Source organism: Melospiza melodia, chromosome 10, assembly GCF_035770615.1.
Source record: "Melospiza melodia melodia isolate bMelMel2 chromosome 10, bMelMel2.pri, whole genome shotgun sequence".
Taxonomy (NCBI): Eukaryota; Metazoa; Chordata; class Aves; order Passeriformes; family Passerellidae; genus Melospiza; species Melospiza melodia.
Window position 1 is genome coordinate 21684761 of NC_086203.1, and position 13547 is coordinate 21698307.

The 13547-nt window shown below is 43.4% G+C and overlaps 1 protein-coding gene across 7 annotated transcripts in view; it reads left to right on the forward strand.

The window, feature by feature from the left end:
- Window positions 1-13547, forward strand: part of SLC6A6 (solute carrier family 6 member 6) — a 58408-nt gene that overhangs the window by 10630 nt on the left and 34231 nt on the right. For 4 of the 7 annotated variants that reach the window (XM_063164807.1, XM_063164806.1, XM_063164804.1 and 1 more), the window contains one exon: window positions 13066-13305. In XM_063164807.1, the coding sequence (XP_063020877.1) occupies window positions 13077-13305 (229 nt within the window). In that variant the 5' untranslated portion in view covers window positions 13066-13076. Of the gene's footprint in view, window positions 1-883; window positions 941-11763; window positions 11787-13065; window positions 13306-13547 lie in introns of those variants that run through there. The other 3 variants (XM_063164805.1, XM_063164803.1, XM_063164809.1) reach the window with 2 other exon arrangements.

The window sequence follows — 13547 nt, forward strand, 5'->3', positions numbered from 1 at the left end:
TTCCAAGTCACATTTGAGATGTTAATGTCTTTTTATACCTATGAAATTAGCTCAAAGACGTACAAATTCAGGATATAATTCTCAACTGATGTATTCCAGCATCGTTTTGTTGATTCCAGTAGCATTGCTATTGCTTTATTGTGCAAATTATGTCAGAAGTCAGGACTCCTTTTTCAGGAATCGGCCCTGCTGGCCTTCAACCCCGTTCACTTCTGCTGCAGCTCTGAGTCCCTACATGGACAAAATCTGAATTGGCCACTTCCATCTTTCTGATCCACTTTTGCTAATGAGTAGCACTGGCTTCGGTGTACTTCTGTCAAATGTACACAAGTGTTAAGTAGCCCTTACCTCTACAGGATTCTTACCCCCATGAAGTCATCTGGGTAGGGTGGAAAGCTCCATTAGAACTCTCTTGAAGCCATGTTTTCCTGATTGTCCTCACAAGTCATGGTCAGCCTGGGCTCATTTGAGGCATCTTGATCACAAGAGAAGAATTTTCTTGTAATTACACACAGTTTCTTCTGCCACTGCTCAGTCTCTGCTTTTAAGCATCTCTGATGTTTTCTTCATGATGAAAATTAGATTTCTAGTCTACTGCTCTTGGGCAGACTCACTCAGAGAGAGAAGCTTTGTTACTTTTTATGTTTCCTTTCATAAGAGAAAGTGCCCCCTTTCCAGGCCAGAATAGTATTTGACACCCTACAGGGAGCTGGCTCTGTGTCTCTCTGGGAGATTGCCTTCCCTTGCAAGAGAAGAGAACCTTTTTTGTCACACGTGCTCCATGGTTTGCTCTTTCCTGGGGAGCTGGCACACAGAAAGCTTCGGTTTTGCCAGGTACTGAGTGCCTTCTGCAAGGTATTGAGTGCCCTCCTGTCCTTTGCAGCCAAAAAGGAGTTGATTGCTCTTGGCATCAGTCAAATCTGGACTCAGAAGACCACAGGTAGTATTTACCAGTTATTTATGTGCTTTTGCATGCCAGAGTTGGTCTGAATTGATTTTCATTGCATACGAGAGATCTGAGGCGTTAATGACACTTGCCTGCCACTAAAAACACTTTTTAAAAATAATAATAATACAATAATAAGCATGACATTTATTGCATTGCCATGGGGAAATTAAAAACCCCCAAAATTAACTAGAATCCAAGTAACTATTAGCTCTTCAGAGCTAATGTGTGAGTTATATACCCTGAATGAGCACCATATGTCAGTTCATTGTGGCACAGTGAGTCACAGGACGCATTGTGGAGAGCAATAATTGCTTGGCATGCACTGAAGCACTCAGTAAGGCTTTTTGTTTGGTTTTCTTAAAGGAATATGTTTTACTCTGACAATAAAATGGCTATTGTCTGATATGCTGCCACCAGGGACTGTTGCTTTTTCTGTACCTAACCTGGAGCTCACCCATTGTCACTCACCACAGACCCCATCAGTATCTTTGGCTTTCCAACTGCTTGTATTGTGTGTGTGCAGTACCAGAAGAGTGAAGAGTGAGCCTTCCATTTGGTATCAACTTGTCATTCTGTATTAATCCTCCTCTCCCTTTTTCTCCTCATCTTCTTTCTTTGTCCAATAGAGACATTCAGGTTGTTTATGTGAAATAAATGCTCATCCTGAGCAGAGTGAAGCAATGGAATGAGTTGGGTTGTACAGTCTCCACACTTGGCCAGAGCTTGAGCAGATAAGGCCATCAGCAAGCCAGTCTGATTTTGATATTGGCCTTTCTTTGAGCAGGAGGCTGGGCAATGTGACCTCCAGCAATGCCTTCTACCCTGAATTACTTTATGGTTCTGTTTAATGCCCATTTCCTGTAGTGATTCAGCCACAGTGCTGTGCATGTCATTAACTCCTCACTCTCTGTCATTCATACCTGCATGGAGCAGGAGAGACCTCCTGGAGGTCAGTGAGGTGAGGTGACAGAGTTTTACTTACATGGGAACAATATCAAGATGTAAATGGTGACCTCAGATGAGATTAGTAGGTGAAATTTGGGTATCTCTGAAATTATTTGGAATTTGTAGCAGGATTTCACTTGAGTTCTCTTCAAATCTTCAGTAGGTTCCAACTGAAGTTATCAATTGAAGAGTTTAAAGCATAATTATACCAGGAAGCATTTACAAGTAAATATCACCCTTTTTTTCCCCCTTTTCAGTGACAAATCTCATTCTGTAGCAGCCTTGAAGAGAGCTTTGGGGTATTTAGGATTTAGTGAGCCACCAAGTGCCCTGGCCGGGCCGTTACGTGCTGGTTTCCTCATGTGGCTGTAACCACGTGAGGGAGTTAATGCTGCCCAGAGCATCTGCTCCTCAGCTCAGGACTCTCCCAGCCCTGCAGCTGTCTGACAGAAAGCTGGGACGTGCACAGGGACATCTGCCAGCTCCATTGGGCAGCAAATTTTCATGGTCAGCCCATATGTTAGCCAAAAAACGCCCTTTGTCAGAACCGTGTTATTTTAATTGTGCTGAGAGAAAGCAAGATCGCACTCAGATTCACCATATCAGCCATGGGGATTTTGGACAATTATGTATCTATTCTAAGGCAAAAAAAACCTTCAAAAACTCCCTTGGTGGGAAAAAGAAATGGGAATATTTCATAGGGTTTCTCTTTCAAGTCTGACAAGATAAGGTGCTTTCTCTCCATCTCTCTACTTTATTAATAAGAAGTATATTGTTTGTGTAAACACCTGGTTTCCCATCAGGTTCTATCAAAAGTGAAGTTTACAAATGGGGCTACCATTGTGGATTGAAGAAGGACTAAATATGAGCAACCAAAAGCTTTTGTTTTCCCCTTTTATACAAGACAGGATTCTAAAATCAAGATTTAACAGGGTAGACTTGCTTTCACTGCTGCCCTCTCTTTTCTATAACCACATACCTCTTACAGATCCTAAATGATGCAGGGTACTGCTCTTTCAAGTGTGAAAAGGGTTTTGTGCCTGGTAGAGGGAATATAGCAATGGGAGATACTGTTGCTCAGTAGGGTTGAAGTTCCCTTCTCCACTGCTGTTTGTGCAGTACACAAGCAATAGGTTACAAGTCAAATTCCATGGACAGAGAGTATCCAAGTGTGGAACTTCAAGCAGTACATCTGACTTTGAATCACCTAGGTGATTTGTCCTTCTGTAAAGCTATCACAGGTTCATGTAACTCTTGCAAAGGTCACCTCCAGAAATTCAGACAAGTCCACCAAAGGAAGTCTCTCACTTTCTACCATTACTTTGCATGTGAAGTGGTTTTGTCACTGTCTCAGCTGCTTGTCAGGGGCCTATTGTTTAAACTGGAACTACAAACAATTTCCCACCTGTCCATTATTAACTTTTGCATAAGAAAACCAAGTAGTAAAAAATAATTGTAGTCATGATGAAGACAGCTTTAGATAATAAAGTTAATGTGCCGTATTGGTATCCTATTTGAGTGTGTTCACAAAGATGAAATTGCACTGAGAAAAATCCTCAGCTGGTAACAGGAGTAAGTTCAGTTTATAGTAGTCAGGCCAGGACTATAAAAGCAACCTGCAATGAAACCACCAACTAGCATTTGTTTGAAAAGATAAGAAGAGATGGAGAAAAATACTCAGGCTTTTCACATGCTGTATTTGGGGAAGCTTACCTGCAAAAGCCAACAAAAAACAAGTAAGGAGTACCTGTAGGCTGTGAGAGTGACCTTGGTAGGAAGGTGGGACTGCAGATACTTGTCTTGTATTGGAGTCAGCCTTTGCTCTAATACAATTCCCTTTGGAGGCTGCAATTCGAGAGTGAATTCTGTGAGGCTTTTCCAAGTAGTGTGTGAGCCCAGGGTTTTGTTCCTGCTTGGTGTGTGCTCTGCACTTTGCAGCCCGTGGTATGCAGAAGTGGTTTATGTGTTAGTTTCCTTGGAAAAGTGAAGTATTTGCTCTGGCACTGTTTGGTTTTCATATCTCTTGACATAAAAATGAGCACAGCTCTCAGTCTGTGAAAGCAAATGTCAGAGACCCATGGCAAAACTGAACTGAAAATACACCTCTGGTTGGGAATCAGTCTGAATCACATGGTATTTAAAAACATGGTGGTTGAGTGCTCAGGATCTATTTGCAACTCAGGATCTATTTGCAACTCAGAACTTTATTTCTTTATTTTGATCAAATAATGCTCATTGCAAGGCCTGTAGGACATAATGCTATCCCTTCTCAAATGGCCTCCAGGAGCACAGTGAGTGGCTCTGGGCAGCCAGGGAAATGGAGAGGACGGGGCTGCAGCTGGAGACAGAGCCAAGGCTGTTCTGGGATTAAACAAAACATGCCATTGTCTGGCCGTGCAAGCCAGCACCTGGCACCAGCTGCAGGAGAGCAAATAAATATCATAGAGGCTACAAAGCTTCACTTTTTTGTGTGTGTGAAAGTCTATGTTTCACCGATCTGTTTTGCAAAGTTGTGCTCTCCCTGAGCTTGTTCATCAGCTCTGCCACTTCTTCTTTTTGCACGTCTCCTGCAGACCCGCTCGTGCTGCTGCACTGCCGTGTCAGTGGTTTCCATTTCATTTCCTGTGCGAAACTTCATACGCCTAAAGTTTTTGTTCCCTTTTTTTTTTCTTCTTGTTTTTTGCTTGAAGGAAAGAAAACAACAACAGTAAATTAAACCTCAAGGTGCTCAGGAAATCTCTGTGGCTGAAGGCCTGTGAGAGGAGGTGCCCTGGCAGAGCAGCCCAGTCACCTGAGTAGCCTGGTTCATCAGCAAAGGGCTGATGCTCCACTTCTTAAAAGATTACAGCTCATTTCTGTCACTGAGTCGTATTTTTGCTGATATTTACTGCCAGCATGGAGGAGAAGTCAAGGCTAAAATCAAAAGTAGCTCACTCTCACCATTAAGTTTTAGTGCTCACGGCCCAGCCCTCAGGGCTTTGTAACCTGCTCAGATTTTATAGCCCTGTAATGGGACTAACCCTGCGGATCGCGTGCATGTAATAGCTGTTTTCCTGGTGCAGGTTGGCTGGCTGCTTTCCACCCACAGACCTGTGTTGCACAACCCTTCCTTCCATTAATGTACTCTAGAAAAAAAAATTAATCAGGTGTTGAGCAGATGGGGCACAAAGGAGAAGAAAGGATTGTTCACTTCCACTGGTGGTGTGGGGATCTAGATTTCTGGGAATAAGGTGCTGTGTGACATGTTTGTACAGCTGCCACAGGTGGGATAAAAATCTGTCCTCAGTTATTGTTTAAGATGAATGGATAGAGGCAGTAAAAACACAATTCTGGCTTTGTGTGGGGGTGGCCTAGGCAGGTATGGCAACAGCTGATCAAAGCCTTTGCTGGGTATAGAAGACTCTACTTGTTTCTCCAGAAATGTGTAATCTTACACATCCGTTTCTTACTTAGTTAGAAAGCATAATGAAAGAGTACAGTACTCCTTAATTGTGAGAAAGCCCTAAACGTTAGCATTGGTAAACTCAGTTAATTTAAGGCTAAATTTAGAATTAGCATGAAAGAAAAAATAGGTGAGGGTGAAATTATTTATCTCCAAGAAAAAACTACTTTGATATAATGAATTTGTATGTTTTATCGCACATTTGCCTCACTAAATGACTACTTTATTGTTTATCTTCCCTGCTCGGGGGCAGTGCTCCATTATTGTAGCATGGAAATTGGCTTTCTGGCATTATCATGTGTTGCAAGTGCCTTGCAGAAGTGTCACATAGGATCAATACACTATTAATCACATGCAAAAAATTCAATAGGCACAGTGCACACCACTGGCTGTTTGAGTTCATAAACTTTGTGAGCTTTAGGGGGTTTGCCTTTTTTATAGCAGGATGAAGGACATCCCTTAATTGATTTTGATGTGGTTCATTTGTGGCAATAGAAATTATTTAATTGACACCACGCTTGATAGAGAATTTCAATCCATTCAGATGCAGACCTTCAGAATTGAAAGTAAAATACAACAATGCTCGTTCCCTTGGTCAGAAGGTGTATAACTTCAGGGTGCAAGGAGGCTGAAGAGTTGAGGATGTGCACAGCTTGTTGAATCTTCTTCAACCATGCCCATCTTGCTTGGAAAGCCATCAGCTTGCTACCCCACATGGATAGAATGCATTTTGTTAAGGTCCCTGTCATAAGGACAAAGAGGTGGTGTCACCCAGAGAAGGAATGGTTTTCCACTTTCCCAGTGGGTGAGCTGGTAGAGCAGAGGGAGCAGGCAGGGATGGCAGTGGGAAGCTGGTGCTTCTTCCCAGCCTGTTGGCAGTCAGGAGGCTGTGAGCTGGCATTACATTGGGTCAGCAGTTGGCCTCACGTGAGCAAACCCAAGTTTTAACTGGTTGTTCTCCTGCACAGAGTTACCAGCAGCTTCCCCTCAGTCTCTCTGCCTCTGCCAACCCCTCACTCCTTCCCTTGGTTGTCTTTGCCAGAGCAACCCCTTCTCTGAGGAGGGACAGAGCAGGAGCACCATGGCTGTCCAGACAGGACATTTGGGATACAGGAGACACTGAAATCCCACAGAGGATTTCAGCAGAACAGAGTCATGACCAGTGTGGCTCAGTGTGCCAGAGCTCCACTGCATGCCATGCTCCTCTGTGCTGACTGCCAGCGCTGCCCTGTGCCATCTCCTGAGGAATCAGGCTCCATCTCTGAGGCTGAGGAGCATCATCTTTGCCTCAGCCCCTCTTTAGGGTCAGGGTCATGCTCCCTCTGAAATCCATTGGAATTTGTGAGTGGAATTTTCCTCCTTTCCACCCCACACAACGGAAACGGAGTTTTTAATTTCCTCCTGTTCCGGGTTTAGTTGTAACTGCTTTGTTCTTTGACATAAATAGGTAGAACAAAATGAGCATCTAGAGTATTATGTGACTGCAGATTTTCTGCTGCTGAAATCTGAGCAAAGATGCAGGATTTTATAACAGCTTGCTTGCTGCCTATTTGAAGCATTTGAAGAACATGAATGGAAAGAGCAGCAAGAAAAAAAGCATATAGGGAAAAAAGATACCTTTTGTCCAGACCACAACTGATGAAAAAGAAATTGCATTAAGCCCTGGGCTTTTCATTCAGAGTAGTCTTCAGCTTTATAAAGAAGTTCATTTTCCTCCTAGAAAATTTTCGGTAGCAGATTTTCCAGTCAGTCTTAGAAGACTAAAAAAGCATCACAGTGAAAGAAAAGGAAATGATGAAGAAGTGAGAAGGGAGGTGGAGAAAGTTGGAGCAAAAACTAAGAAAGGACAAATGGATTCTAGTGTTTAAATAACAACCCAAACTCAGGGAGAAGTATACAGAAAAGAGAAGTCCATTAAAGACAGAGGAGTGAGCTGTAGTTCAGGGAATTTTTAGAGTCACTTTTTAAGAGGAGGAGAGGCAGTGTGTGCAGTAAAGAGAGTGGTGTTATTTTCCAGAAATTGTAGGTATCTTGTTCAATGAAGCAGAATGAACTTGGATATGAATTAGGGACAATAAGTGAAGTCAGGTGCTCCTTGGACACTGGTGGGGCCTTGAGGGCTGGCAGACATAAAGGCTTTTTTTTCCTCCAGATCAGAAAGACTTGCACTGAAGCCATGAGTTTGATCAAGGGGCTGTTTATTTTAATCATGTATCGATTGGCTTAACCACACTGCCCTGGGAGGGAGGGAGAGCTGTCAACATCAAGAATTACAGCTTTCAAAGTTCCAAGTAATCCTAGGAAATGAGCCAAACATAATAAATGCAGTTTTATTTGGGACCTGATCCTACTACTGTTGAAATCAATAGCAGTTTTTCCATTGCTCTCAATGAAAGTAGAAGCTGCTTATTTGAAGACCAGCACTGATCCAGCAATCAGGGCATCTAATTTTGAAATATTCATGAATGTGAATGTAAAATGATAATAATTTTTTCAAAGAGCCAATCCACAAATAGATTGTCAGTTCTGGGAAAGCTCAGTTTTTAAGGGAATGTTGACTTCAATTTGCAGGATACAAAATAAATGACAGAAAATAAGATAGATGGCAGTGTCTAAAGAAGCAGTGAGCTTAAACAGGGTTAGAAGAATTAATTATAATGTGGTAAACTCATGTCTTTCAAAAGTCATTGAGGCAGAAAAGGATGAGACAGCACTGAGAAGCTCAAGATATACATTCTGCACAGGCTGAACTTACTAGAGAAGGGTCCTTGAAAGCAGAAGTAATGATGATATTGCAGAAATAGTCCATTAAACAGTGGTACAGCCATACAATTATTCTTCAAGCAACTTTCCCATCAAGGTGAAAGACGCTGAATGTGTACCTTGCTTTTAGTTTTCCAACAGAAAGAGAAGCTAGAAAAAAACACATTCCGTTACCACTCTAGTCAGCAATTCAGTATGCTGATTCTTTAATCAAAGTTTATATGCATTGGCCAAAAAATAAGTATCTGCTTTGCTGTGGTTTCTGGTGTTCACATGCAAGACAGGGCATGCATTTTAGCATGTGTAAATATTTACAAACACATAGCTGTGTGTTCAGGCAGACTTTGATTTTCCCATTTCCATCAGCATTTGGAAAGATTTGATTTTTAGTGACTTTAAATGAAGTGGCATCCATGATGTGCCTGTCCTCGAGGCTCCTCCTGGAAGGTGTTGCTGTGCATTGGTCGCTTGTGTTCAGCTGTAAGAAGCTTGGGGCGGATCATTACTGTAATCCCAAAGCAAAAACTGAACACAGTGTATTTTCAGATGTGTAATCCATGGGTCGTCTGACAAAAAAAGTCAGTGGTTCAGCAGTATTGGGAGTTGTGTCTGTTTTGACAACCAGCAGCTTCTGGCTGTGCTGGTGGCCTTCCCTCATGGGCATGGCTCACTATCTGCCCCCTCTGTGCAGCCTTCTCCTTCCTCTACCCCTCATGGTTTTTGCGTGTTATGAGGGATTGCATTTCAATGCCAGTATTTTTTTAAAGGGTATGGGTTATCTGAGGTGCTGGCTCCTGATAGCTGTAGCCCAGGGGATGGCCCAAGCCAAGCTGGCTGTGAAAGTGCTCCTTTTATGGAGATATTTTCACCTGTGCGTCAAAGACTGATCAGTCGTGGGGGCAGCAGGAGAGCCTGGGTTTTATTGCAGGGCATTTCACCTGATGAAATTTGTGCAAGGCACAGACACGTGTGGAAGGGCCTCCTGGCTGCACCAGCGAGCAGATACTTGAGAAGTGCAAAGTGTCCATGCTTGATCCCTTGTTCTGTTTTTCCATATTTTACCAGCATTGATTTGATAATTGATTACTCCATTCTCAGTTAATGAGGGTTTGTACCAGTGTATGTGAGAGCAGTTCTGGGCCTGGCCCAGTCTGGATTTTTTCTCCCCTTTGCTATCAGATCAGGCTCTTGCAGTGTGACTGGGCTCAGCCTAGGGGCACACCATAAATAGCAGGCTTGACTGCTGCTTTTTATTTATCCATATTGAGTTCATCAGATGAAGCCAAAGCTTCCTGGGGCCATCTGAAGCTTCCTGGAGGGGGTACTTTCACAGTCAGATGTGGCTCCTGGAAGGCAGACGTGTGTCTCTGGGAGGCAGACACATGCCTCAGACTTGGATTGCTCCTTTTGGACTCTGTGGTTGTGAGAGCATTTTTTCACAATATATTTCCTTGGGGGAATCTGATGGACTTAGATCTCGGATACCATCCCCACTAAGTGATACAGTAAAAATAACCTATTATTCTCTGGTTCTGACCTGGGCGGTGACAACATATTGTTTCAGCATCTCTGTCAGACTATTTCCCTTAAGAGCCATTTTAGCCTCACCCAGTGGGACATAGCTAAAGGAAATGAAACTCCAACCCCATTAAGGAAAAAGACAATGCCTTTCACTAAACAAACTTACTTTTCTTGGCTTTTCTTCACCAGGGAGAATCGCCCGTACCCCCCACCCTTGCAGCCTTTGTAGACAGTTCCTGTAATTGGGAATGGCTGGGTGGACACCAATGGTTGGCAGCAAAGGGGGATAAATCCAACATCCCTTGAACGTGACATGGGCTGGGACCACAGTCCCAGGTGGCCACTTAGTGACAGTTCCTGTGGTACTGGTGGACAGTACGTGCCTGCCAGCCACAGCTGCGGTCTTCCAGACACAATTGGGATTTTGGCAAGTCTGTACACAGTGAAGCTGGGCTGTTACTAATTTTGTGCAAGCCTTGGATAGGTAGCGTGCCCGTATTCACTATTGAGAGCTGGTGACTGGCACCAAAGTTTTGGTGGCTCATCTCCTGCCACCTATACAGTGAAATGACCCCAGAAGGAAGCATGACCTTGAGGGTTCTTGGACTAAGGGAGAGATCACGATCTGTCACCACACACCAGCTGAGTCTGAAGCATAATTTACACTTACTAATTAGGTTTTCAGGCACAGCCATTAATTTGGGGTATCTTGACACAAATTAGAAATCCCTTTTTATAATGTAGTTCCACTCACTTACAAAGAAAGAGTCTGCAAAGGCATCACTTCACATTTTGTGTGCTGCTAACTGGGACAAACCATAGGGTGATCACTTTGTCCCAGGGACAGCCAGGGTTTACAGAATGCAATCAACTGGTCAGCCTTCCAAACTCTGGGTAGAACTGACTAACACCTGGGTCAAAGTAAATCCACAGGCAAGAGGATTAGAGCTGGCAGGAAAATAAAGAACCCTGTGTCACAAGATAAAAGTAGATTGCAAAAAATTGCAATCCTGAAGAGTTTTTAATCTTAGAGGTGGCTAATGCTGAAGGTCTCCTTAGGTTTTTTTACATAAGGGGAGCCTGTGTTCCCAGTGGTCTGTTTCAGGGTATTTCCAGTATCAGTCTCCACAGGGAGCAGTTAAGCTCCTATTTCAAACCTAATCCTGCAGGGATCTATAAATCTATATCTCTGTGCCCTCTTAAGCAGGTTTATGGCTGTCCCACTGGTTCACCAAAAAACTGTGTGAAAAAAAGAGCATACCCTGAACACTAGGTGTGAGCCTCTCTCTTCTGCACACTTTCCCCCTCTGTTGATGAGTGTTTCAATAACCCCTGTGAAGAACAACTTCCATGAGACGATCCAAATGCCCTCCATTCCTCAGCCCAGAATAGCCTGTTGCCTGATGGTTGTGACATGCTCCACTAAGATGAAAGATAGGGATTCAAGGAGCACAAATAGAAAAACAAAGCAAAAATGAGCTTTCTCCATACCTGGTAGCTGTTGCAGAGAGAGCAGGACATCGTCCACCTCTTTGAAGAAAATCAGTTATGTCCACTTTTTTTTTCTCCCTCAAAAGAGGACTCCAGAAGTTTATGCAGGATGGTGCCTGTTTGGGGTTTGGAGGTTTCTCAGGGAGGTTAAGGCTGCTGTGAATCCCCTTTGGAGGCTCCTCCATTAATCTCAATTCATGATACCCAACTCAGGTTAGCTACTGTGAATTAAGCCCAAAAGCAAATAAGGGCCTAAAGACTGTTACAGAGCCAGCCCTACCATTTTTATTCCATTACTGCTTTATCTCATACCATGTCTCTAACAGTGACCAACAGGAGCTATTTTGGTGGGATATGCCTTGCCTTCATCCCCGTGCAGTGGTGTGATGGTCCATCACCCTGTGATTCACTTTTTCCTTCTGTGAGCTCTCTCTGCTGTTGGTCACGAGGTATTGCAGTGCTGGTGTCACCAGTGGCCTGGTTTAAAAACCAATAGAAAGTCATAATGATTAACGTAGTGGAGATTAAAGTCCCTCTTTAGATCATGGCCTGATAGGCAGGTGCTGTCACAGTGCCTGCTTTGGAAGGCCACCAGTGAGGTGAGTGTGGAGCTGCTGTGGTTTGTGGCTGTGTTAGCCCTCTGAAACTTTCCGTGGTGACTGGAAAGCATTGCAGGTACAGTGATGCATATCTATCTCAAAATCTTGTGCAGATTAAAAACTTCCTGCAGAGCTAATGTCAGCTCAATCCTCGGGTCACTGCCATGAGCTCAGTCAGGTTAGAGATCAAAACCAGTGCGCAGGTATGGGGGAGGCTGGCAGCTATCAAACAGCATAATCTGCACCATGATTTTTTTTATGACTATACTCATAATGACATGTATAAGCAGTGAGTGGTTATGATCTGGAACAAACGTGCTTGTTTGCTTGGTTCTGGTGAAAATTTCAGTATCAACACTCTATGCAATAATAACTGGTCAGAGCCAGCTGAAGTCACTTGAGTTATGTGAGGAATTAATTGGCCACATATGCCTGACATCTCAGTTAACATAAAAGCTGTGAGTTACTCCTAAATTGTTTTCATTAGAAAATCTTGGTTAAAAAGACACTTGTTAGAATAATTCTTTCTGTTATTATTTTTGAATGTCTATGATTTTGAGAAAAAATTATAGATATAAATTATTAAACCAGCTATTATTTAATATGACTCATGCCACTGACTTTTTAATTAACTAAGGAACCATCATTCTCAGCAAACTGTTCATTGCATAGGTGTGCATTTCACAATAATTGAATATAAAGGCTTATTTCTGTCCCTTTATTGATGTCAAGGGAAAACAGTGCAGTTATGAAAATGGAATAAACTGAAAAGATTCCTTCAGTTCCTGCAGGTTGATTTGAACAAATGACTTTTCATTGCAGTTTTTATGAATGTATAGTTTTCTGAAAGGTTTATAGTACTTGAGGGAATGGAAATTGCAGGCAGTAAATAACACAGGATCGCTCAAATTATTGGGAAGTAGAAGAATGGGTTTTATCTGGAAAGGTGAGATTTACCATTCTGTATTTCACATGAGTGTTTTAGAAGGAGCCAGATGCAGTGATTTGTGCTTTATTTTGGGCATGGAAGCAGCGTTAGACGCTTGCCCAGGAGCGCCACGTGCGGGAGGCGGCACGGGGAGCGCTGCTGGGGCAGCAGGTCAGCAGCGAGCGGTGCCAGCGCTTCACGGTGCTCTGCACCGCTCTGCCTGCGCAGAGGTGACCACACAGGCGGGGGGACTTTGCCTCTCCTGGTCAGTGAAGTCATCAGGAGCATTTTCCTATCTCAGCTTAATAAACAACACTGTTTTGTATAGAACGAGTTTGGCTAAACAGTTCTTGCAGCGTTAAGAGAGCTCAGCTGGAAAAGACTGCTTAATAAACCCCTCTTGTTTTTTTCTTCTTTTTCTGTGTAGAAAGCAGAAATATGGCAACAAAGGAAAAGCTTCAGTGCTTGAAAGATTTCCACAAGGACATCCTCAAACCTTCCCCCGGCAAGAGCCCGGGGACACGGCCTGAGGATGAGGCTGAGGGGAAGCCCCCGCAGCGGGAGAAGTGGGCGAGCAAGATCGACTTCCTGCTGTCCGTGGCGGGGGGATTCATCGGTTTGGGCAACGTCTGGCGGTTCCCGTATCTCTGCTACAAAAACGGCGGAGGTGAGTTCCCATCCACGCCCAGCAATCCCTCTCTGTGCCCCATGCTCGCTGTTCTTCAGTGCCTTCATCCTGTTTTTAAGAAGATTGTTCATACCTGTGTTTTCTGCCTCCCTCACTAGTCTTCAGGAGAGATTGTTTCATCACTCAATAGTTTTTAGTATAACCTTATTGAATCACTCTGTGTGCCCCATGCTCACTGTTTTTCGGTGCCTTCATCCAGTTTCTAAGAAGACTGTTCATAC